This window comes from Rhincodon typus, chromosome 2, assembly GCF_021869965.1.
Source record: "Rhincodon typus isolate 14 chromosome 2, sRhiTyp1.1, whole genome shotgun sequence".
Taxonomy (NCBI): Eukaryota; Metazoa; Chordata; class Chondrichthyes; order Orectolobiformes; family Rhincodontidae; genus Rhincodon; species Rhincodon typus.
The window spans coordinates 138123592-138147823 of record NC_063333.1 but is presented as its reverse complement, the minus strand read 5'-3'; the positions used below and the strand labels follow the sequence as shown (position 1 = coordinate 138147823).

The window sequence follows — 24232 nt, the reverse complement described above, 5'->3', positions numbered from 1 at the left end:
GAAAGTGATGATGGGCCATCTGCTTGGACCACCAGCGTTCACCTGATGCAGGTGCACAACTGTGTTATGAGGGAGGAAGCTCTAGGTTTCTGACAGTGACATCAATGATTATAATTCCAGTTAGGCTGGTGTGCGGATTGGCGGGGATCTTGCAGGTTTGGAAAGTGCTTTCAAAGGCAGTCTTCCCTCACTCCGAGGTTCCTTCATGATTCTGCGCACACCCATCAGCATATCTTCAGGTTGGAAGTCATTGCTGGTCATGGAAATCTGGCCCGTGCACTGAAAAAGCATCAAATTGGTCAAAGGATCTCTGAGTTGTAGGGCACCTTGTAGATGGATCACACTGTTCTCACTGTGTGCATTGGTACTGGAAGAGGCAAATGTGCAGATTTCCAACGTCTGTAATTATTTAGTTTTGTTTAGTTGTGGTTTGAAGAACTATTGTTCTTTGGTGACTCTGGTTTCCCGTATTCAGGAACGGAAATAATATCGTTGTATGGGCCATACAAGTTTACATGAGGGACAAAACCCTTTTGGAAATACAGAAAAATCACTCCACTGCATCTCCTCAATAAACAAAAAGTGTAATACAATTACTGACGCTAATGTCTTTTTCGTTAGCTTTGCCCTGAAACTGAGGCAGCTGTGACTGTATTTACAGAAGGGGAGGTTGCTAGTCACTAAATTGCTGAAACATTAGGCCTGGTCTTCATGACACACTGACTTGTGACTGCCATAGATATGGACGTTAACCCATTATTTACCTGCCCACCATTTGATGTGCATTATCCAGAAGGAAGGTTGCCATTGTCAGCAACCAGGATCGGAGCCAAACAAAAGGAATGTCCAAAAATGCCCCACTAATGTGAAATAATTTCAAATTTTATCAATTCAATGAAATGGTTTTAAATGTTGTGAAGACAGCAGTCAAGTTTGCTTAACTGACCTGTTCTCTGTACAGAGAACAGAAGAACTGCCGATGCTGGAGTCAGAGATAACAGTGTGGCGCTGGAGGAACACAGGCCAGGCAGCATCAGAGGAGCAGGAAAGCTGATGTTTCGGGTCGGGACCCTTCTTCCAAAACGTCAGCTTTCCTGCTCCCCCGATGCTGCCTGGCCTGCTGTGTTCCCCCAGCTCCACACTGTGTTTCCTGTACAGATACTGCCTGGCCTCCTATTGAGTCTTTTACTCATTTTCAGCTAATGTTTAAGAATTTCAGCATTGTAACCCTCACTGTGATACAGTTCGGCTCCTTCTCCCACTTTGGGCATGTTCCTTCACTCCTGTACTGGAGGATACAAAGATCACTCATTACATTTCTCCACTCCCCCTTTTCACACTATTCTGGGATTCCCACTGATTCCCCGGGGCATCAGCTAATGGGGATATCTTGGATCTTACTTTAATGAGAGCAGCATTGAAATGTGAAGCACTGTTCTTTCAGAATAATCTGGAACATTCCTAAAGCTTTAACAGCCAGTCAGTTGGAAGAGTTTCAAGTGTTTTTTTTGTTTCTTTGAAAACACGTGATACTGTACAAACATATGGCCAGGTCCATGGAAAAAAAAACTTATCTTCCATGCAGAAAATAATTCACCACCTTGATATGAGACCAATGTGTGACCCATTCCTTTGTTATTGTGCAAAGATAAGGACCTTGTTTTTAACCGTTATCTTCTCTCACCTCTGAATGTGTGTGGAAACATAAACCTTTCGATAAGGCCTTGGCAGAACTGGTTCTGGCCAAATCTTTCCAGGCTATCTCTTTACATTTGAGGGGCTCCTGTGGTGTAGCGGTAGTGTCGCTGCCTCTGAGCCAGAAGGCCTGGGTTCAAGTCCCATCTACTCCAGAGATGCGCAATAATATCTCTGAACACATTGCTTTGAAAATATCTGCTCTGTAACTCCCTTGTTTCAAGAATTATCTACCTAAAACACACGAGCAATTTTTGCTCCGGGGAAGAGATTTCCACGGATACACAATCCTGAGAAAAATTTCTTCTTGTCTCTGTCTGAAATGGAGAGATTCTTTATTTTTAAACTGTCTCCCTTGTTCTAGTCTCTCCTACATGGGAAACAAATTCTTTCAACATCCACCATCTTGGGTTCAATCACAATTTTGTTTCAGTAAGATCACCTTTCAGGCTTCTAAATGCTGGTGGATAGAGAAGCATCCTGTCCAAACTCTTTCTCAGAAGATGGCACTGCCACCCCACCATCCCCCAAACCCTATCCCCTGCCTCGCAGGAATTAATTGATTCTAAGGGTTAAAGGTTTGAACATTACAGTCCCATCTTATTGATAGCCAAAGTAATATTATCACTGCATGGCAAGAATCTATGTAACATGTGCTACAAAATAAAGACCCATATACTCTGATGGCCAAAGTGTCATTTCTGCAGCATCAGCACCCAGCAGAGTCCCAGCCACAGCAGACTCTCTGGGAATCGCTGGGGAAATTGAAGATTCCCGAGGGCAATTCCCCTGCGTCAGCCTTCCTGCTCCTCTGATGCTGCTTGGCCTGCTGTGTTCATCCAGCTCTACACCTTGTTATCCCCTGTCTTAATGTTGGACAGTTTAAAGGGTTCAACTTCCAATTCAGATGATAATTACTCAGGGAAAAGTTACACGATTGTAAACCATATACATTCCACCACGAAGGAAACCCGGAAGTGAGGCGATCCGTCTCAACGGACCCCAGAGTTTAAAAACCAGGCAGGAAAGGTCTAGGCCCGAAACGTCAGCCTTCCTGCTCCTGTGATGCTGCTTGGCCTGCTGTGTTCATCCAGCTCTGCACCTTGTTATTCTCAGATTCTCCAGCATCTGCAGTTCCTACTATCTCGGGGAAAACACACCGACGCTTTATCGGAGGCTGCACTGAGGATGTTACCCAGCATGGTAACGAAACGTCTGCGAAACAACAAACCAGCTCGGCGAGCCAACCAACCTCAACACCCACAACCCAAGCTACAGATCTACTCCGAAACCTTAGATTGTAAACTGAGTCTAACTCCCAAATTATAGAATCCCTACAGTGCAGAAAGAACCATTTGGCCCATCGAGTCTGCACCAATCCTTCGAGGAGCATCCCAGCTCACCCTATTCCAGTAACCCTGCATTTCCCATGGCTTATTCACCTAACCTGCGCATCATTGGACTGTGGGAGGAAACCCATGTAGACACGGGGAGATTGTGAAAACTGCACACAGACAGGGTAACTACTTAAGCTGACTCTCAAACCTGCCACACCAACAAACCCCTCACCTCCCGAGCCATACCTCTTCCCAACTCCTCCTTACGACCACAACCAGAACCCCCTCCACCCCATTTGGGATCCATGACAAATCCCATTGTAAATCATTATGGACCAGAAGTGCAAAAAAGCTTTCCCCTGGTTCTCCTGTCTTCCCAGCTCTCCACTGCCACTCCCCCTACCCCCACGCCACACTGCAACAAGGAGGTCAGAGACAGACATTCCTATAGATACAGCAAAGGTTATCCAGTCTCCACTTGGCCTCGCCAATTAAAGGAAACCAAAGCCCTGTTTAGCCTGAGGTGGCCTCGTTGTAATTTTAAGATCATGTCCCTTTCTTCTGGACTCTGAAGGAGAATGTTTCTCTATCAGGATACACTTCATTAATTATCTTGCATGCCTTAATTATGTCACGCAAGTTTCTCTCGTACAGGAAGTACAAGCCTATGTCTATGCAAACTGTCCTCCCATCTAACCCTTTTATCTCCAAAATGAATCTGGAGAATCTACCCTGCACCCCTTCAAAACCTAAATGCTGCTTGATGTCCAGCATCCAGAAATGAATGCAGTACTCCAGACAGGATCTAATTAGAGCTTTATGCAGCTATAATATATCCACCGATTCTTTGTATTCCCTATGGCAATGAAGGCCAGTATTATCTTTTTTTAAAAATATGTTCTTTTGTAGTTGTCTACGAACTTTTTTCATTTCTGTAAATGGAGCCCACAAATCTCTACCCCGCAGTTTCTCATTTCTTGCTATTTATAAAATACTTTCTTTCAACCTTGTTGGGTTCAGACTGGATGATCGTCCTGTGTTGGATTCCATCTACTGCAGTTCTTCCCACTCACTTAATCTATTATTTGCAATTTTCTTTTCCTATGCTGCCCCCTGCACATTGTTAATTCTATTTATTAATACTTCTATCCATTCAGCTGTGCTTAAAATCTAATTCATCCCTTCAAAAACAGTCTTAACTTCAATTTAAAATTCATGACTCATTTCCCCCAACCCCTCATCAGTTTATGATAGCTTAGTCTGCATGTTTACTGATCACTAACTCTAACTGTAATATGGCCTGGCTTCTTGTTAGTTCAAGAATGTACTGTCTCAGAAAATCAAATACTCTTTCAATTTCCCATTGTCTGGGCTTGCATATTTCTCTTTCCTTCTGTTTGTGGGGTGAATGGAGGACATGTTCGATATAGTTCTTGGAGCTAAAGGGATCAAAGTGTCTGGTGAGAAAGCAAGAACAGGGAACTAAGTTGGATCATCAGTCATGTTACTATTGAAAGGCACAGTAGGCTCTAAGGACTGAATGGCCCAATCTTATTTTTTGTTTCTATGATCTAAAATTCTTTGTGTTTTGGCTTTTGTTTTGAGGCAAATGGGAGCAGATTCCTTTCGATATTTTTTTTTTTTAAGAAGTACCCCGACCCCAGCAAAAGACAGTTCTTTAGTGCCTTTGGATTCTTAATCTTAAAAGATAACGAGCTACACAAAGATCATTTCCTGAGCATCTGTGGTTTTGCAATAACACCTGCAAGTGACTCACGCACATGTCTTTCAATGTGCATTGAGTGGGCAATGTATCCCTGAAGAGAAATCCCACTGAAGAAACTGCTGCTATGATAGACCAAAGTGAAATGGAAAATAGCAGTCAGAGAATAAGAGCAGAGAGAGAAGATCCCCTTAGGCAGGAGCTAGTTGCGTTGTTACCTCTGGAATGACTAAAGGCAGAGGGTGGAGCCCAAGCAGGATAGCAGTGAGTGGACAGTAGACCAACCCAGAACCAGGAAAATGAAGAGGCCTGGAAGAACCTGGAGGGAAGCCCTACTTAAAATGAATTAAGGTGCTATTGCGTTAACTCTCAATTCAGAAGAGAAGTAGGAGGTGGTCAGCTAACATTGATTTGGATGTTTTGGTTTGTTGTCTTGTACTGTTTTTAAATGCTTCCTTATTTTAAAAATAATAAATTGCCATTCCTCATTTGTGGATTGAAATGAACCATTGATAAAACTGGATTTGAATCTTTTTGTTCTTCCTCATTTTTGTTTTAAAAAGGTGGGAATGAAGTCAAATTTTTTGTCATAAATAGATTTTGTAATGCAACACAGTTTTGAAATGTAAATAGAAGTTACTAATTACTAAATTGCAAATACTGGTAGTCAATTAAATTGAGCACATATCCATTTATTTTAGATTTGGGAACAGTTCATTGCTAACGTTCAAACCAAACACTTGAGACTCCCAAGGTGTTAAAAGATGTGCTAAAACACTGAATTGCACAATTTTCTAATAGATGTGACTGACCCTTTGGCACCTCCACAGAAGGTCAGTTGGGCCCCTCCATGCATACATAGAGCTGTGGTTTAATTTTCCAATGTAGGTGAAGGAGTGATGAGTACATTCAAAAGGTCCTGTCCCACTAAAACGTTATTACAAGTACTTGTTTTTGTGTTAAAAGCTTGTATTGAGGACACAGTTTCAATTGTTCTGTGACTTTTCTTGAAGTTCTGTCAAATGGTTGTTGAACAGCTATTGTGAGGTGTTTTCGTGACCACGATGACAGCAAATCTACTGACTAGAGATGAAATCTTACAGGCAGGGCCCTTGCTAGGTCATGATGTTGGATAACATACAAGCCGTGGAATTCTGGGGAGGTCCCCCAATATCAATGGGTAGGAGTAGTAGAGAACCGCATGTGGATTTTAAGTTGACTGAGAGACATCACAATAATCCTTTAAGAGACATGCTTATGATAACATCACTATCATGGCATGTGACCTGGTGGTATAGCGATCTCAGATTCCATCTTACCTCTGGTCATTTGAAGTATGACACTCTACCGGAAGTATGCTGTGCTGTGTAAATCATTCGCTTACTACTAGCCCAGGCACCGTGGAATGTAATTTTTACATATAGTAGTGAGCTAAATTAAACACTTGTTGGATTCTTCAATATCGCAAGATCCACACCTGGCATCTTATGTTGTGGTAGATAATTAAGCACTGGAAACGTACACCGGGTGAAATAGCCTGTGGGAAGTAAAAGTTGCATCAGACTGCCATCAATTGGACCCTGCTTAAAAATGTTCTATTGTGGATGATTGGTCAGAATGGACTTTGACACAAATGTCTCACCTACAAAAATCTAGTTGAGTATGAAGAAAAGTCACTTGGACACATACCAGGGAGCTTCCGTCATCAGTACAACTTTATGCCACTAACAGCATTCAGGAGAAGAAATTAGAAAATTATATCGGGAGAGTGAGTGGGGGGGAAGGGGCATAAATTGTGAAATTATGTAAGCCGTATTCAGTGACTTTCATTAGAGTGAATCTGTTACCCAATGTTCTACAGAATCATAGATGCTGGGCAGATTCTAGCTTTGATTCCTCGTCTGTCCTGATTTTGGGTGGGGTGTTTGGCCTGCTTTAACTGTGTTAATGTACCAAGTGAATGTTTCAAAGTAGAGTCCACAGTGGATCCAGGAAACCACTGTTAGCCTCATCCGGTTAAAGGCAGGTCCCTCTCATGGGTTCACTTGGTGTAATAAGGTGCTGGAAACACCTTTATCACATACATAAAAATGTTCAAGGCAATAAATATAATTTCTGTCACTCTGGAAACCGGTCTAGCTTTCTCGAATGTTCTGAATTGTGCTTTGCACTTTCACACATTTTTGCATTGCCTTTGGTATTCGTTTTGGTATTTGAAAGGACATTTGCACAATGTTTTTTGAAAATCATTTTTGTTTACTATTTGGGAACTAATGATTTTCCCTTTTTGTATCCTACAGTAATAGATTCATCACTGGGAGAACATTGTTTAATTGGCTACTAAAACAAACAAGGGAGTTTGAACCCTGTTTCATTGAGAGATTCCAGTTAGGGCTGTAGAGAATGAACATAGAGTTGTACACCTGCCTCCTAATACTAATTCTGTAGTTTCCTCGAAGAGAATGTCTTTGGTCCATTTTAAATGCTTCAAATGTAATTAGATTCCAAAAGTCAAACAAAGAAAAGTGACATTTGTGTTTCCCATAGAACAGTCAGTTATTTTTACAAACTCTTTTTCAACTTGACTTGACAGTGGTCCTCTTGTTTATCAGAAGGTCCTGAATTTTATGCCAGCAATTAAAGCACATAGACAAAGTCAATCCTTTCAGTGCACGACGGCAGAGTGCTGCAGTGAGGGAAGCCAACTTTCATGTGAGACATGAAACTAAAAGTCCCATCTGTCAAGTGGGTACTAAGGATCCCACAGCATTTATCACAAAAGGGCACCGAATTCTCCTGATGCACTGCCCCACTTGGCATCTGGAAGGGTTTAGATAGATATGAGCCAAATGCTGACCGATGGGACTAGATTAATTTAGGATATCTGGTCGCCATGGACAAGTTGGACCGAAGGGTCTGTTTCCATTGCTGTACATCTCTAAATCAGCATCACTGAAGCAGATTATTGAGTCATCAGACTTGCTGTTGTTTTTCTCTCCTGCTCTGTGATCAAAACTGGCTGCTGCCAATTAAACAGCAAATTCACTTCAAAAGTACTTTAAACTTGTGAAGTGATTTAGAGTGTCTTGAGGTCAGAGGGGATAAAAGTGCCACTTAAGTGCAAGTTCTTTATCTCGGCAGTCATTTTCCTGCATCCAGCCCTTCTCCTTTCACCCCCCCCCCCCCACATTCCTCATTTTCCTTTGTATTTTTATGGGATATGGGAGTTACTGGCAAGGCCAGTATTTGTTGCCTATCCCTTGTATTGAGTGGCTTGTTCAGCCGTTTCAGAGGGCAGTCAAGAGCTAACCACACTGTTGTGGGTCTGATCAGGTATGGACTCCTTCCTTAAGGAATATTAGTGATCCAGATGATGTCTTTGTGACAATCAATAGTTTCTTGGTCATCAGTACATTTCTGGAAGCCACACTACCAGAGGGTGAGGAGGCTTTGGAGATGGATTTGAAGTGTATTAGGTATGAGGAAAGATTGGACAGACATTGTTTTCACTTGAATGCTAAAGGATGTGGTCTACAAAATTGAGAAGCATGGATAGTTGGAGTCAGTTCCTAGTTACTAGCCTAAGGTAAAAAGGGGTAAGCTTAAAGATGTGAGAGGCAGGTTTTTTTTTACACTGAGAGGGTGGTAAGTGCCTGGAATGCACTGCCAGAGGAGATGGTGGAGCTGGTTACAATAGCAATATTTAAGAGACTCCTTGACAGAAACCAGAATAGGCAGGGAACAGAGGGAAATGGACCATGTTGAGGGAAAAGGGTTTTAGTTTAGAAACATGTCATGTGTCAGCACAGACTCAATGGGCCAAATGGCCTGTTCCTATTCTTTATTATTGTTACTGAGACTTCCAATTCCAGATTTCTGTTTCCACTGAATGCAATTGAATTTATCTTCCACCAGCCAGGAATGGTGGTGATTTTCACCCTTGACCCTGGAGCCTAAGGCAATGGATTACAAAAAATTACTTTGGTGTACACTTTCCACCAACTCCATTCCCTGCGTCAGCTTTCGTCTCCATTCTCCCAATAAGACCTGCTGCTGTTTGAAGGGATTCTGGACACTGTTGTAGTTAGGAGTTGCTATTTCAGAAGCAGGCCGACCACAGGAAGTAGTGCTATACTCGTCTGTCCTGAGTTTTATTGTAATCCGAGTCCCCCACGATAGTGCCAAACACACAATGTAGGCTCAGATGTATAACAGACAAAGGGCTCTGTAATTTGGCATCAATCAGCCTCCAGTCACTTCAGCTGATAAGCCTTGATTCAGTTTTTATAAACATGATTGCATTTTCATATTTCCCAGGAAATTGGAGGTGGTGTCTGATTCTCCTCAATGTCTGATTTTTTTTTTTTTTTTTTGTTTTTTTTATTTTATTGTACAGAAATCTTGAACCTTGCTGTAGGTACAGAGCTCTCTTCCAGTGCAAGTGTATAATATGTAGTGTTTTTAATTCCAAGTAGCTTTTGCTTAATGAAATCAATAATTTCTTCTCTCTTCTAGATTTGGCCCAACATTTGCACCTTCCGTTTTCTATAGTGTTCTCCATTGTAGGCATGTTCGCATCCCATTCAGTAGGAAACCTAAGCATCTTTTTCTGTGCTGAACTCACACCCACTGTCATCAGGTAAGGCTGTAGGAGAACAAACATTTTATGGTTTTGTTTTATTTGAAATATGAATATTCTTACTGTGAATGGAATGTACACACAGTTCACTTCATAGTGTTAGCATGCATGTGGACTGTTTCTGGATCATAAGCAAAATATATAAAGGGGAAAGATTTCTAAAAATTCTTTAATTTTATTATGCTTCTCTTATTTTTGTTAACTTGCCAATCCAATTTCAAATGCTGCCCAAATTGATGAGGTAGTTTCCAGTCACAGCCAATATTATATATGAATAAAAATGTATTAATCAAATTGTAGTTGCTCATAGACAGAAACCTATGGTCCACAATTGCCCCAATTTTGCATTAAAAATTTCATTAAATGAAATAATCTTTGTGGGAGTGTGAGGAAGACAGTTTGGTACTCTTGGGTGTGAGCTCTTGTAATATTGAGGTCAAAGCTCACTTCGCACGAATGTAGTAAGACTTGCTGTGGATTGTTTGCTTTGTTGTACAGCACAGAAACAGACCCCTTGGTCCAACCTGTCTATTCCGAGTGGATATCCTGAACTGGTCTAATCCCATTTGGCCCATATCCCTCTAAACCCTTCCTGTTCATGTACCCATCCAGATGCCTTCTCAATGCTGTAATTGTACCCGCCTTCACAAAGTCCTCTGTCAGCTCATTCCATACACACACCGCCCTCCTGTCTGACTGGATATTGTGAAAAGCAGCAAAGATCCTTTATCTCTGCCGTCTTTCACCTCTGAGCACAAGAAATAAAATACGTCAAGTGAGATATCAGATTATTTGCACTATCCTGTTGAGTGTTCATGTCTCTGAATATAGTATTGTGGTAGTGTATAACTCTGCCCATGGGCTCGTTGCTGGGGAGATGGCGGTACAAAAATCTGGAATAGTGATGACTATGGAACCACTGTCGATTATCATATAAACCCATCTGGTTCACTAATATCAACTAGGGAAGGAAATCTGCCAGCCTTACCTGGTCTGGTCTACATGCGACTCCAGACCCACAGTAGTTTGGTTGGCAACGTAACTGCCCTCTGGGTAATTAGGGATGGGCAATAAATGGAGCACCCACGTTCTGTGGATGAATAGTTTGGGGAGGGAGGGAGAAATATCAGCTTGACCCATTGATCTCAGATTCTGAAAGTTTGGCTTGAAACCCTGTTCTAGGAATTGAGTGCTGGCAGTTTAGTGCATTGGCCTCTTTCAGATGAGACATTAAGTCGACACACAGTCCTGTTCAGGCGGGAATAAAGACTCTTACCTCATTTGCTGTTTTTGAGATCTTTCCGATTAAAGTGCTGTTTGCAGTTGCCTGCATCTACAGATAGAAAATTTCCCAAAGTGACTTTCAGGGAACATGAGATAGTAAGAATTGCCGATGCTGGAGTCAGAGATAACAGTGTGGAGCTGGAGGAACACAGCAGGCCCGGCAGCATCAAAGGAGCAGGAAAGTTGACGTTTTGGGTCAGGACCAATTTCTGAAGAAGGGTCTCGACCCAAAATGTCAGCTTTCCTGCTCCTCTGACGCTGCCTGGCCTGCTGTGTTCCTCCAGCTCCACACTGTGTTAAAAAGGAAAATGAGTTTTTTTTTTAGAAAGTGGCACGAAACGAGGGAAGAATGAAGAAAGTGTGTGACAGACTCTGAGACTGACAGACATAGGCAATCCCAGAGTGGAGAAGTAGTATTATGGGTTTATAGGAGGAAAGGAAGGCAAAGAGACACAGACAGAAAACCATACAAGCAGGAGTCACTGATAGGACAAGTATATACAGACAGAAAGGAGACCGAGAAAGACTGACGGATCTGCAGACAATGGAGACACAGTGAAGCACTTAGCTAAGACGATTAGCATTTGAGTGAAACAAACTGAGTGGGGTGTGTGAGGAGAGGAAACCTGTTGTGTTCACTTGTGAGAGAGTGGAGGATATCTGCAGTTAAGAAGAGCAAAAAGTTGTCTTTTTGTAAGCAGAGCTGTGGATGATCAGTTAATTTAATCATGAAATAGAGTGCATTTGGCTTGGAACCTGTTAAATGGTCAGTTTGTATTTGCAGTTTATTAACTGCGTTCTGGAAGAAAAATGTGACTATTGCTTGAAACTGCTGCAAAAATTTAAATCTCTAATGTAAACCTCATTTGAAACTCTATTTTGTGTGCAAACAAGCTACACTGTGTTCCATCTGCAGTGCTTTCATAGGTGTATAACAATTGAAATCAATTTGAGTGTCATACAATACAAAAAAGGCCTTTTAGCCCAATCCAATGTGTTGCAAACAGTGGTGTCATTAGGTGCAAGGAGAAATATTCTGGTCTTTGTCGTGGGGGATCACAATTTACTGATCCTAAGGAGCAACAAAATAAACAAGTGCCCACAGATGAATTATTTCTCATTCCCTGGGCTATATTTTACCTGCCTTCACCCAGTACATTTTAGGTTGGATGGAGAAACACTTACAATAGACCGGGTGCCCAATCTACCATTTTTCCACCCATTCCCGAGCTGTTCCTAATAGTATGAAGAGGGTGAGGGTGCTAGAATTGGCAGCCTCTCTGCTATATTTATACAAATAGTTAAACATCGATGACCTGCTATGATGGTTCCTGTGCTAAAATGTGTTTGGAGTGGGTAGGTGGTCTGGAAGGGGCAGCCTTTTTTTGTAAAGTTTGTTAAAGTGCAGATAAGAGGGAGGGATAGGATGGGGTCTGTCTCTAAGCTTTCCCTACCTAGTTTCCCTCACTGATCTGGGTCCAGGGATCCAATGGTCCACTTTGGGAATGGCTGGAGGTCCAGTACCAGCTCTTGTCTGATGCCAGGACACCTGGAGCTGCCAGGGCAGCTGTCGATGGTGGGACCACCTCCCTCTTAAGGGGATGTTGGTCCCACTCTGCACCCAGTTAGACTGTACAAGGTGCTTGTGGTGTAGGGTAGGCTTCCTATCAGTCTTTCAGCTATTGGAGAGACACCCTTCTCCCTGACGCCCCAATAAAATTGTCCCATTTGTCATTCTGTGCCTTCCATAGACTTTTATTTTCTCCAATAATCATGAATCTGATTTTGCTGACAAAGCTACAAGTCAGTACAACTCGGCTAATTCGCAAAATTATCAAACCACCACATAACCTTTCACTAAGGTCACCGAGATGCCCACACAATAACCTATTGATTATAGTTTAGCTAGGTCACATCTACCAGATAATGTGTCCAAACTCAATGTGTGTGTGTGTGTGTGTGTGTGTGTGTGTGTGTTTATGTAAATGTACGATTTATGGACAAAATGATGCAGGTTATTTCAATTTCAATTGTAGTAGGCAAGCGATCTTCATTTCAAATATCAAACTCTGTTCAAAACATGTATTCAAAATATTCTGAAGCATTTATCAAAAATTCCATGCTGCAAATGTGACAGGCTGCTGGATGTTTAATGAGACAGCAGCAATTCTTTGAGTCTTTCTTGAGAATAATCTGCAGAGAACATGTTATTTCACTCGATCCAGTACTCCGACTGTCCACCATCCCCAGCACTCTGTCTGTGATCCTTTAAACGCTGATCCGAAAAAACACCTTCCATTGAGTTTATCGCTGTGCTTTTCACTTCTTGTGGTGGTTGGTGGGGGGGGAGCTCGATGGATCAAGTGACCTGTTACCACACTCTGGATTCTATGATGAAATATCACATGCTTCCCCCACATTGAGCTACTTTTCTCAGAATTTTGCCATCGACCAATCCTCTCTTTCAGTTTGCTTTCATTGATTTTAGATTCTGTGGCCATTCAGCAGATAATTTTTCCAACAGTTTTTAGGTTTTTGGTTGTTGTTTACTGAGGACTGTGACTTTGGGTGATGTGTTTCCCTTTGTTTTATAGCTGAGAAGTGGGCCCCTGTTCCCTGACTGATGCTGGAATTCATGTTACAAACTGATGGAGGGAAACAGCTGAGATTTTAATACTTAACACAGAGAATTCACGCTGAATGCAGCTTGACTGATTCCATCAAACTTGGAACCTGCACTGAAATGCTTTGTGTAGTTCCTTGTACACTGTGTTCAATAGGAGTAGGGGTTGTTGGCAGCATTTTGATTTGACTCTGTGCTGCATTGGGCACAACATGTTGAGCTGACTTTTTTGTTCTAAGAGGCAGGGACGTGTCTTTTGGTCAGCCAGATGAATAAATGAATCACTTTTCAGGGTGCACGCTTGTCTTGCAGCTACCAAAGCTGGAGACATTCAGCAGCCCAGTCGAGGGGACACTTCAGCTGCCATCAGAACTGGGAAAGTTACAAATGAACAGTATTTGGAAAGGTATAGAACAGAAGTCAGGGAAAGCAGGAAAATGCACACAACACGCTCTTGGCTCTAAACGCACCTGCAAGCACGTGCTTACAAATGCATACGTGTACGTGAAGAAACAAGTTGAAATGCTGAAGTGGGAGAAGGAGTAGTTTAAATAGTGAGCAGCTGAGTGGTCGTAGATGTGAGAATTGGAAGTGGCTGCCGAGGAGCCTCAATGACAAGAAAGACTGTATGGGTGCAGACCAACCCACCAGCACTGTTTCCACTGCAAGAGCAAACCAACCTCTTTTCTTTATCCAGCCTCCCCCGAAACGCCAGCAGATATAAAGCATCCCAGCCTTGGAGAAAGTAGGAGCTCAGTCAGACATTAATGTCAATCTTAAGGTGAGACAGCTGAGCAGTCTCAAAGAGAAAGTTCAAAATGCCTTTCCTTTTAAAACATTTTTGTATCATGCATTCATACTCAGATCAAAAATGGGAGTATTAAGTTCCTTGTGCATTCCTTTTGGTTTTATTGCAGCTGTTAGGGTGTGCCAATGCCAGTTACTGTTGTCCATCAAATACAGTGACCTGTGGTCGATTGCATCAGATTTACAGTTAAAATCAGACACTTGATGGAGGCTACTGTCTGGTACAAAGTGCAGATAACCATAAACTAAATCTAATGCATTCACTCACTTTGGTTAGTGCAGTTGGCTGGACAGCTGGGTTGCAATGCAAAGTGATGCCAACAGGGTGGGTAAACGCCTGAGGTCACCATAAAGGATTCTCCTTCTCAACCTCTTCCCCTTACCTGACACATGGTAACCCTCAGGTTAAACGACCACCAGTTAGCTCTTTGTTTTTCTCTTTCTCTGTATTGAGCAAGCTGCCCTTTCATCTGGTAAGATCCTTTTTCTTTTGGAAGGTCATGTTGGAGCTGTACAGGCCTTTGGCCTAACCAGAGCTTGGAGTACTGTGCATGGTTCTGGTCACCACACGTTAGGAAGGATGTGACTGCACTGGAGAGGGTGCAGAGGAGATTCGGCGGGATGTGGCCTGGGATGGAGCAGGTTACATATGAAGAGAGGCTGGATAGGCTCAGGTTATTGTCTTTGGAGCAGAGAAGACTGAGGGGGATACTGACAGGTGTACAAGATTGAGGGGCATGGACAAGGTGGATAGAAAGCAGCTGCTTCCCCTTAGTCAAAGGGTCAATAACAAGGGGACACTTTGTAAAGTGTTATGCAGGCTGTCTAGAGGGGATTTGAGGAAAAATCTTTTCACCCAGAGGGTGGTGAAGATCTGGAATGCACTGCCTGGGAGGATAGTTGAGGCGGGTAATCTCACAGCCTCTGAAAAGTACTTGGATGAGCACTTGAAGTGTCATAACATGGGTCTCATGCAGGAAAGTGGGACTAGTGCAGCTTTAGTGTAGTTTTGGTGGTACAGACTTGATGGGCCAAAGGGCCCCTTCTGTACTGTATGATTCTATGAAAAGGCAGCTTCAAACGTTTTAGGACTCTGTGTAATTGTTTGCATTGTTTTTGTTGAGTTTCACAGGGCTTTATGCCTTTAGGAAAGGCTGGGAGCTGAGGGAAGAAATCTGCCAAATCTAGGATTTTCTCTGGAATGTGCATTCGAGGTTCCTGATCAAATTGTGGTTTAGTACTAGACTCAATGAAACTAATTCTCTCCGAAGAGGAGAATGACACAATGGTTTATTATCAGTCCACTCCGTTCTATCATAACATATCGATTGATGATGCGAGGAATGTTTGTTCTGGGTATTTATGCTGAATTTGCAGAGTTCCTTCTCGCTGTTTTGATTGTACAGTGTTGATTGCATTCTGTAACTGTGTGTTGATTACCTCATCAGTGTGCTGTACATATCCTGCTGTTTCTCTCAACGGTGGAATTTACAGTACTGGAGGTGCCATTATGCTGGAAATGTATCAAAGCAACAAAATACTAGAGTCTCCAGGGAATATGCAGGAGCATGATCTGCATGCATCCACCCACCCTCCCTACCAAAAATGCTCCTTTCTTGCCTTTAGTCAATTCTAGACAGGAGGGATTTGTTTGTGTAAGGCCATTTCAAGTGAAAGGAAAGTCACCATCGTCCTAGAGTACCATAGGACTGCTCTGTCATTACAGAGAGGTGACCGATAGTGAGTTTAAGCAGAGGGTCACCACGCCTCTGGCGAGGTAAGAGATTGAGGAGGACAGTCCTTCATGGTAACCTCAACTAGTGCAGGAATTCAACCCACTCTGGCGTCACTCTGCATTACAAAGCAGCTGTCCAGCCAACTGGTTCCCACCCCTCCACCTTATCTAGACCTGCTACTGTTGGGAAATGGACAGTGAGGGAGTCACCCCCATAGACCCTAGTCTTACATTTTAAGAGGACCCCACTTGCATTTCACAGGAACCTCTTTGATTGCTCAAATGGCACGTTTTAACATGGGCTGGAGATGGGCTATTAAAACTTCAACCACCACACCCTACCCTTTACCTCCCAGTGCCTGGGATGGCCAAGGTGAGGGTGTGGAGGGGTTACAGTCAAAATTATTGTGCACCATGAGTTAGTCTTATCTGCTTCAAGTGCACACGCTGTCCCTGGTTTTGGCATTTGAACAAGGCATTTTCCAGACTGAACATTATTCAGCCCTCTTGCGGTCATATTGCCTTTCAGCATTCGTTTCTCCGGAACATGCTTATAACATCTCTTCCAAATCCAGTTTCCACCATTCTTTTGGTCTCTTCTGGCTTTACTGCTGCTTTTAAAAATCATGAGCTCTTTAATAACACGAGGAATTTCATGAGTGTAGCTGCTTTAAAGCAGTCGTGTTGATCATTGGCCTACACGGAGGCCTGTTCTCTCCACTGCCAGCCTATCGCAACCAGGTTACAGGTTGTTTGCTGAGTGGTTAGCTTTTTTTCAAAGCTTATTTTCAGCCATTTGAATTTTCTAGGATGTATTGTACAGCATTTTCCGTGGAGTACAATGGTGAATAATCCTGTGTTGATGAAACCAGACAGCTGACTGGGTCCCAATAAGCATTAAGTCAGTAAACCCATATCTACCCTCGAGCATTTAGTCTTTATCAACACACCCTTCAGGGGATTATGTAGTGCAAGCTACTTGTAGCAGACTAATCTGACCTGATATGGTTCATCCAATTTTGTTGGTGCTTTTTGTAAGGAGCCTGTAATATTATCAAAAGGCCCAGTATGTATTTTGTTATATTTCAGTAGCAATGTTCCATACAAATCTTCTGCCAGCACTCAGGGCAGTGAGACAGCTCTGTTTCCAGTGCCCCCACACTGTGACTCATTTATTTTCATTTGTGCCATCCTAACAAACTGAGCTTGACAGTTCATGCCACAATCATCCACTTTGGCTGTGTTGTGATTTCTCACCTCATGTGAAACTACAGTCAGCAATTCCAATGGTTTTCCAGCTCAGCTTCTCAGTTATTTTAGTGTCCTTTTTGTTTAAATACGCATTATCCAGGCAGTTATTGTGTGCAGTGTTTCTTTTTATTTGGATAGCAGCCTTTTTAGGCAAACTGCTTATCTTTCGTGTACAGAACTGTGTGAATCATGCCTTATCTTCAGTGTACTTGGTAGGGGCTGTCCAATTCACAGTCTTGCAGCACAGAACCAGACCCTTCGGTCCAACAGTGTTCCCAAACTAAACCGGTCGCGCCTGCCTGTGATTGACCTGTATCCCTCCACGCCTTTCCTATTCGTGAGTTTGAGCTTCTGCACAAATTGCCTCCTTGCTTGTAGTGACTTTGTTTTCCTGTCTTTCCGCTAGAGTGCGCAAAGAACACCGAGATGAGGCCTGTACGTAGCCGACTTCACCTCTAGCCAGGACGAGCCTGTACCAAATAAGACAAGTCTATTAACTTCATAGGATCACAAGGAGGTCGTTTAGTCCCCCTCAAGCCTATCCCACAATTCACTGCGATCGTGACTAATCTGCAGTCTAAAGCGATGTTCCTGACTTTGTCAAATACTGCTTAATACTTTTTAACTTGAATTTTATTGAATCATTTATTGTCACGTGTATTCAGTATAAAATACAGTGAAAAGTTTAAACCGTCACCATGCACAGGCACCATTCTAAGTAAAATAAAACTTTTTTAAAAAAGATAAATAACTTCCTAGAGAGTCCAACTTTTCCTTCACTACCATTAGAGTCCCACTCCAGGCTTCACCAACCCATGCCATTTTTAGTTAACTAAACAACTATTTACTCTGATTTAATGTAAATAATTGATTTAGCATGAACTGCAACTTGCAGAAAGTGTTCCAAACTTTTACCAGCTTCTCAGATGTCACTTATGTCACTCCTAAAATGGTTTGGTCCACTTCTAATGATTGCTCTCTGGGCCTAGATTCCCCAAGCAGCAGGAATAGTTTTACTGCATTTACCCTAGCTTGAAAATAAAACTTTCTAAACTTGGAAGGAATTATCTCTTAACCGTATACGTTTCAGAGAATACCACCATTGTTCGTGTCATTTTTTTTCCATAATTTAACCCTTAATGTCCAGTATCATTCTGCTGAGCCAAAGCTGCTTTCTGTCCCAGACCGATTTATTCATACTGTTTGGAGCATTTGCAATGTTCCCATCTCCTCCCTTTAAAGCTCCGGGCTAGAGACTAGTCAATCCAGGAAACTTGTCATCATTTTCGTCGCCATTGATTTCTTCTTTATGGTGGTTCCTTTTCTAGTTTCAGTTTTGAACCAATTCATATAAACCTTCCCCCATGTGCAGTCCTGCAGAGTGTCACTGCTGCAGTAATTGGCGATTGCTGGTCTCCTGCTAAAATAAAGGGAAAGCAATAGCAACAAGAAGAAAATAATGGCAGGGCAACACCTCGGTGCGTCTGTTGGTTACAGTGTATTCTCGTCCTGAGTAGTGGAAGTAGCTAACCACCACTCTGATCAAAGGAGCACTGTGCAGTTTGCCTTCAACGTCTTTCCCCTGATGTGACAGTGCTTATGTTAGCTCCTGTGATGTTTTTAGAAAAAAAACAGGGTGCAGTTATGAAGAGTCCAACAGACCTTTATTACAACATTGTATGTAAACACTTACATTCCTCAGGCATACAAGTCTGGGCTAAAATTAAGAGAATGCTTTGATTGGAGTGCTGTGCTTCATGAGATGAGGTAAGATGGAATATGAGACTGTTGAACCTTCTGGTCACATGCTGTGGTATGTCTGACTGAAAAGTAACAGAACTGGTTGAATTGTCCTGTCGATGATCTAGTGAGTACTTGATTCCATTTTATGAGGTGCAGCAATCCTTGAGTGCGTACAGACTAAAGCAATAGTATGTCAACAAAAACTGAAATTGCTGGAAAAGCTCAGCAGGTCTGGCAGCATCCATCTTCCTCAGAAGAGTCACAGGACCTGAAACATTAACTCCCGGTTTCTCTCCACAGACCTGCTGACCTTTTCCAGCAATTTGTTTTTGTTTCTGATTTCCAGCATCCGCAGTTCCTTTTGGCTTTTATTGGGTTTTAGTCAGTTTGCAGCTGCAGTATTCTGAATTCACCGGGCTTGTATAGTTTTTGGTAATCGAAAGATCTGTTGATCAGGGTTGATGAGAGAAGCAGTGGAAGATCAGTGAGGATTTCCAGAATGGCCCACATTAACCTGCCTGCTCTTTGTTTTGTCTTTTCAGGGGTGGAGGACTGGGTTTGGTTTTGGCTAGCGCTGGGTTTGGCCAGTTGACAGCACCAATCATGGAACTTCATAACCAGAAAGGATACTTCCTGCACCATGTGATCTTCGCTTGCTGCACAGTGATCTGCATCATTTGCATATTGCTCCTGCCAGAAAGCAAAGGACAGAATCTGCCTGAAACCATAGACGATGGTGACAGCTACACCAGGCAACCATTCATCCCTGCCAAAAGGATAGAGCAGCCCCTACTCTCGAACAACACTGAGCTCAAAGACTACTCAGGGCTCAACGAAAACCCAAACTCTGAGCTGACTGCTGACAGCCCCACAGCCAATGGCACTAGGTCCAAATGATTTTATTTAATGTTTACGGTTGTGTTGTTTTTGCACAAATTTCATCCAGCAGCAGGTTTTCTTTCATGAAAGGATAATCAATTAATGTGGCTGCTCTTTGCCAGGTATGTTTTAATTATGGATGGGGCACCTTTTTATTTTTGAAAAGATTATTTACAAAATCGAGTTTGCTCTCCCTGACACCAAAGGGATGGCGTTTCGACGATTGTCCAATAATGTGAAGGGAACTTGATCATTTTCGAGTGCCTGGAGCATGCTGTACGGCCTACAGTGGAAGGAGTTGCACTACAGTTGGGAAGGGAAAATAAAACATCAGGAAGGACTGTGCTCGGTGAGCTGCTATCCCAATGAAGGAAGTTCGAAGGTTAACGTTGAAAGTACTGAGCAATAGATCAAGGTGAACTACAGATGAGCTCGACTCACTGCTTGGGGTGTCCCTGTAATCCCCTCTCTCAGCCTCTTTGTTATCTGATCTCCTCCCCCTTACACCCCTCGGTACTCCCCAGCTATGGACACACTAAGTAATCTATTGCTGTTTTTATTTAAGACTTGGATTCATCGTTACTTCCCATTTGACAAACTAATCTACGACCTTTTTTCCTTTGAAAGATCAAAGCGAGTATTGTACAAAATCTCTTGTCAACAGTTTGTCTTTCTGCCAGCGCTGTTCATCAAAATAAAAAAACTGATGGACTGTGCTAATATTTTTAATGCCAGCATTACCACTCTCTCTCCCACTTTTATCAGGTCTTTAGTTGTAAGTTAGTGTTTTGTTTTGTACCTTGTAGGCTGTGTTATGCTAATAATCATTTTTTTAAAAAAAAACTCGTGTACGTGAATAATTTAAATGTAAATGTTAAAAGCATGAATTGACTTTTTAAATGGGTTCTCCATTGACACTATTTGTACTTTGGTGGTTTAAAGGATCACTGGTAACATCATCACTGTCTATATGATTTTTTTTTTTCCCCCCCCCCCCACCATCCAACGTCAAAGGGTGACCCAGATATTTTCCACCTCTTTCTGCCCACTTTTAAATCAAGGTGAAACACTGAGGCACATAGTTATCCTGACACCTGTGACATTGATTACCATTGTATTTTAGTCAATAGACATTATGTCTACAATTCAATACACATAACGCCAAAGTGCTGGAATGCGTATCATTAAAGTTACATAGTTTATATTTTAAAAAGCAAATAAAGTAATTGTCATTGTTCACTTTCTATCTGCTTTGTGTACCTACTTGAATGGAAAAGAGCACGGTAGGGTTTTTTTTAAGAAAAGGACTCTGCTCAGACTGACCAATATTTGTGCACCTTTTTTGTGTGTGAACTAGCTCTGGAAAGGTTCTAGGATTCTACTCCCAAGTGAATGTATTTCAGAAAACTGGAGAATGGCCAGTGGAAGACAATTTTCAGACAGAGCATTCCAGGTAATTTCAAGAGAATTTGCATCATCATCTCAATCACTTTTTCCGGGGGATAGCCATTCTTTGAGATTGTCGAAGGACTGTAGGATGGACACAGACATTTTTCTGTTTGTTTGTTACTTGTGCCATTGACACACCTGTTTTATTCAGTAATCCCTTTTATTATTATTTATTCTGCCCTGGTTTCTACTTTACTGCAGACCTTCCCTTTTTTTCTTCTCCCCACCCCACTCCCATCTTTTCCTGCATGTCTTTAAAAACCATTACATCTCTAAGCACTCAAAGTTGACTCTCTTTCTGTCTCCACAGATGCTGTCAGACATGCTGAGTTTTCCAGCATTTAATTTCAAATCTTTAGTATCTGCTTCATTTTTCCTGTTGTAAAGACAGGCTAATTAGTTTAATAGGGACAACATTAGACTCTTTAAAGAGGAAGTGGCTAAACAAAAAGATGAAAAGATTGTTAGAAGCTGCCATATCTGATTTCAGATAGGAAGATAATGCTTAACAAACTGCGCAGAGTTCTTTTAAAGTGAAATGGACAGGAGTCTGTGGGCTTTTGACCAAGGAACCCTACAGGATGTTTTCCCAGAGGATTGCGTGAAAGTTGATTTTTAAAATCTGGTCGCATGGAGAAAGTAATTTCTCCCAGCTTAATTGGATAAGGACAAGGTCCTGTTCTGGGATCACTCCACTACATATATTGTTCTGGGAATGGGGTCCAACTTTCCATTTCCTCTCAACGCTGCCAGTGGTGAGGAAATATAAAACTTTGAAAAAGTTGTATTTGTTTACATTCACTGGTTTACAAGAATGACCCCAGGAATGAAGGGCTTGTCATAGGAGCAGTTGAGGAATCTGGGTCTGTACTTGATGGAGTTTAGTAGGATGAGAGGGTGGGAAATCTAATTGAAACTTACAGGATACTGAGAGGCCTGGATAGAGTGGACAAGGAGAAGATGTTTCCACTAGTAGGCGAGACTAGGACCAGAGGCCTCAGTGAAGGAGCTGACCCTTTAGAACTGAGATGAGGAATTTCTTCAGCCAGAGGGTGATGACTCTGCGGAACTGATTGCTGCAGAAGGCTGTGGAGGCCACGTCGCTGAGAGTATTTAACACTGAGGTAGCTGGTTCTTGATTAGTCATGGGATCGAGGGTTACAGGAAGAAGGTGGAAGAATGGGTCTGGGAAACATATCAGTCGTGATCGAATGGTGGAGCAGACTCAGGACAAATGGCCTAATTCTGCTCCCATGTCTTGTGGTCTTACTAGACAAGAGGAGATGTTGGCAAATTGTTAGAGATTTTTTTTAAAAGCAAAGAGGAGATGGGCCATCGTGGTAATGAACAGACAGTTCCCAGTGGGTGAGCTATGCAGAACCACGAGAAAAAGATGACATTAGATCTGAGAAGGTTTAAACTGGAAAGCAACGGAAGATTGATTAACTGAAGATAGTGGAATGCTGGTGGCTGAAGCAGAAACCATACTCCATGTCTGGACAACAAACTCTGAAACTAACCGTGTTGTGCTATTTGGCATTTTGTGTATTTTAATGTCTGTCTAACCTGCAAATTATTCGTGCTACATTCGGAGAAATGATGCCTTCTTGTGTGTGAAAAGGGTACTGCAGCATTTCATTCACCAGGTGAATTTTGAATGTATTAAAGCCCAATTGTTTAATTTAGAGGAAAGAGGTATGGGGATTATGTTCTATCTGGTAAGATACAGGAATATCATTGCTTAAAATTCCTATTCAAAAAATTTTTTTCTCACTACAATATTTTCATTTGATATAATGGCTTTATACTGAGGTATGGTTCATTCCAAATTAAACTGTGCTCCAGCACTGTGTAAACTTTTTTATTTTTATTCATTCATGAGATGGCAGTGTCACTGGGTATCACTGCCATCCTTAGTTGTCCTCGAAGGCAGTGAACCGCTGCAGACTGTGCGCTGTAAGTAGATCCAGAATGCTGTTGGGGAGCGAATTGCGGGATTTTGTTGCAAGATGGCAGCTGGATAGCACGTTCCAGCCAGAGCACATCCACTCCGTCCGTTCTTCCTTTTTCTCTTTTTCTTCCTCCTTGTGCTTGTTTTCTTCTCTTCTGTTCTCTCAACGCCCAGCCTCCAGCAGTGGCCTCCTGACCTGGCACTACTGCTTCCTGGTGTGGAGCCAGGGCCCAGTGCAGACTGGAAGCTAGGTGCCAGTGTCATCTGCTGTACTGTAATGCTGGATATTTTATTTCTGTGTTGTCTAAGATCTTGTAACGAAAAAAGCTGTGCCTGGGTACTTTTATATATAAGTCGGCCCTGGAATTGGTGATGTATAAACTTTTCACTATACTCATTGAGTATATGTGATGATAAAGGCTGTTCCATTCTATTTTGACCCAGACTTTGCTCAAAGAAGTTGTAATTCTATCCAATGTCTGAGATGTGTCTATTGCTATGTAGGATTTTGTCTGTAGTGTTCCTGTGCAGCACCTCGGTCTTTTATGTTGAAGGTGCTGTGTAACTACATGCTTGTTTCTGTTTTGCAGTTTCACTTAAGGGAAATTCTTTTAATTTTTGTTTTTTGTCTGTATACACTCTAGTCTGAGTTTTTAGGTTTCATTTGCATTTCCTCCAACTGTGTAAAAAAAAAAAAAAATTGAACATTAATTTTGCTCCTGTATTGTTAAGCAATCTGTAATTGAGACTTTATTTTCTTTGTGGATTAAGTCAATTTTTCCCTAGCTTTTTGTACAATTAATTTGGGGAGGCAATGGCCTAGTGGTATTATCGCTAGACTATTAATCAGGAGACCTGGGTTCAAATCCTACCATGGTAGATGGAGAAATTTGAATTCAATAAAAGAAAAAGTTTGGAACTAATAGTCTAACGATTTATTTTTAAAAAAAACTTGCAATTATTAATGCAAACATAAGGCACCAACAAATACAGTGCTTTACTGTTTAAAAAAGAACACTTCAAGGGGTAGGAAAGTTGTTTAATTGACAAATATAGAGGCCAAACCAAATTAGCAGGTATCATCCAAACCTTGGGGGAGCAGTTGGGATTTAAGGG

The 24232-nt window shown here is 42.0% G+C and overlaps 1 protein-coding gene across 2 annotated transcripts in view; it reads left to right on the top strand.

The window, feature by feature from the left end:
- Positions 1–20960, top strand: part of LOC109916022 (solute carrier family 22 member 23) — a 95105-nt gene extending 74145 nt beyond the window's left edge. For both annotated transcript variants that reach the window (XM_048614052.1, XM_048614054.1), the window contains 2 exons: positions 9271–9394; positions 19380–20960. In XM_048614052.1, the coding sequence (XP_048470009.1) occupies positions 9271–9394; positions 19380–19734 (479 nt within the window). In that variant the 3' untranslated portion in view covers positions 19735–20960. The remainder of the gene's footprint in view (positions 1–9270; positions 9395–19379) is intronic.
- Positions 20961–24232: the final 3272 nt, after the last annotated feature.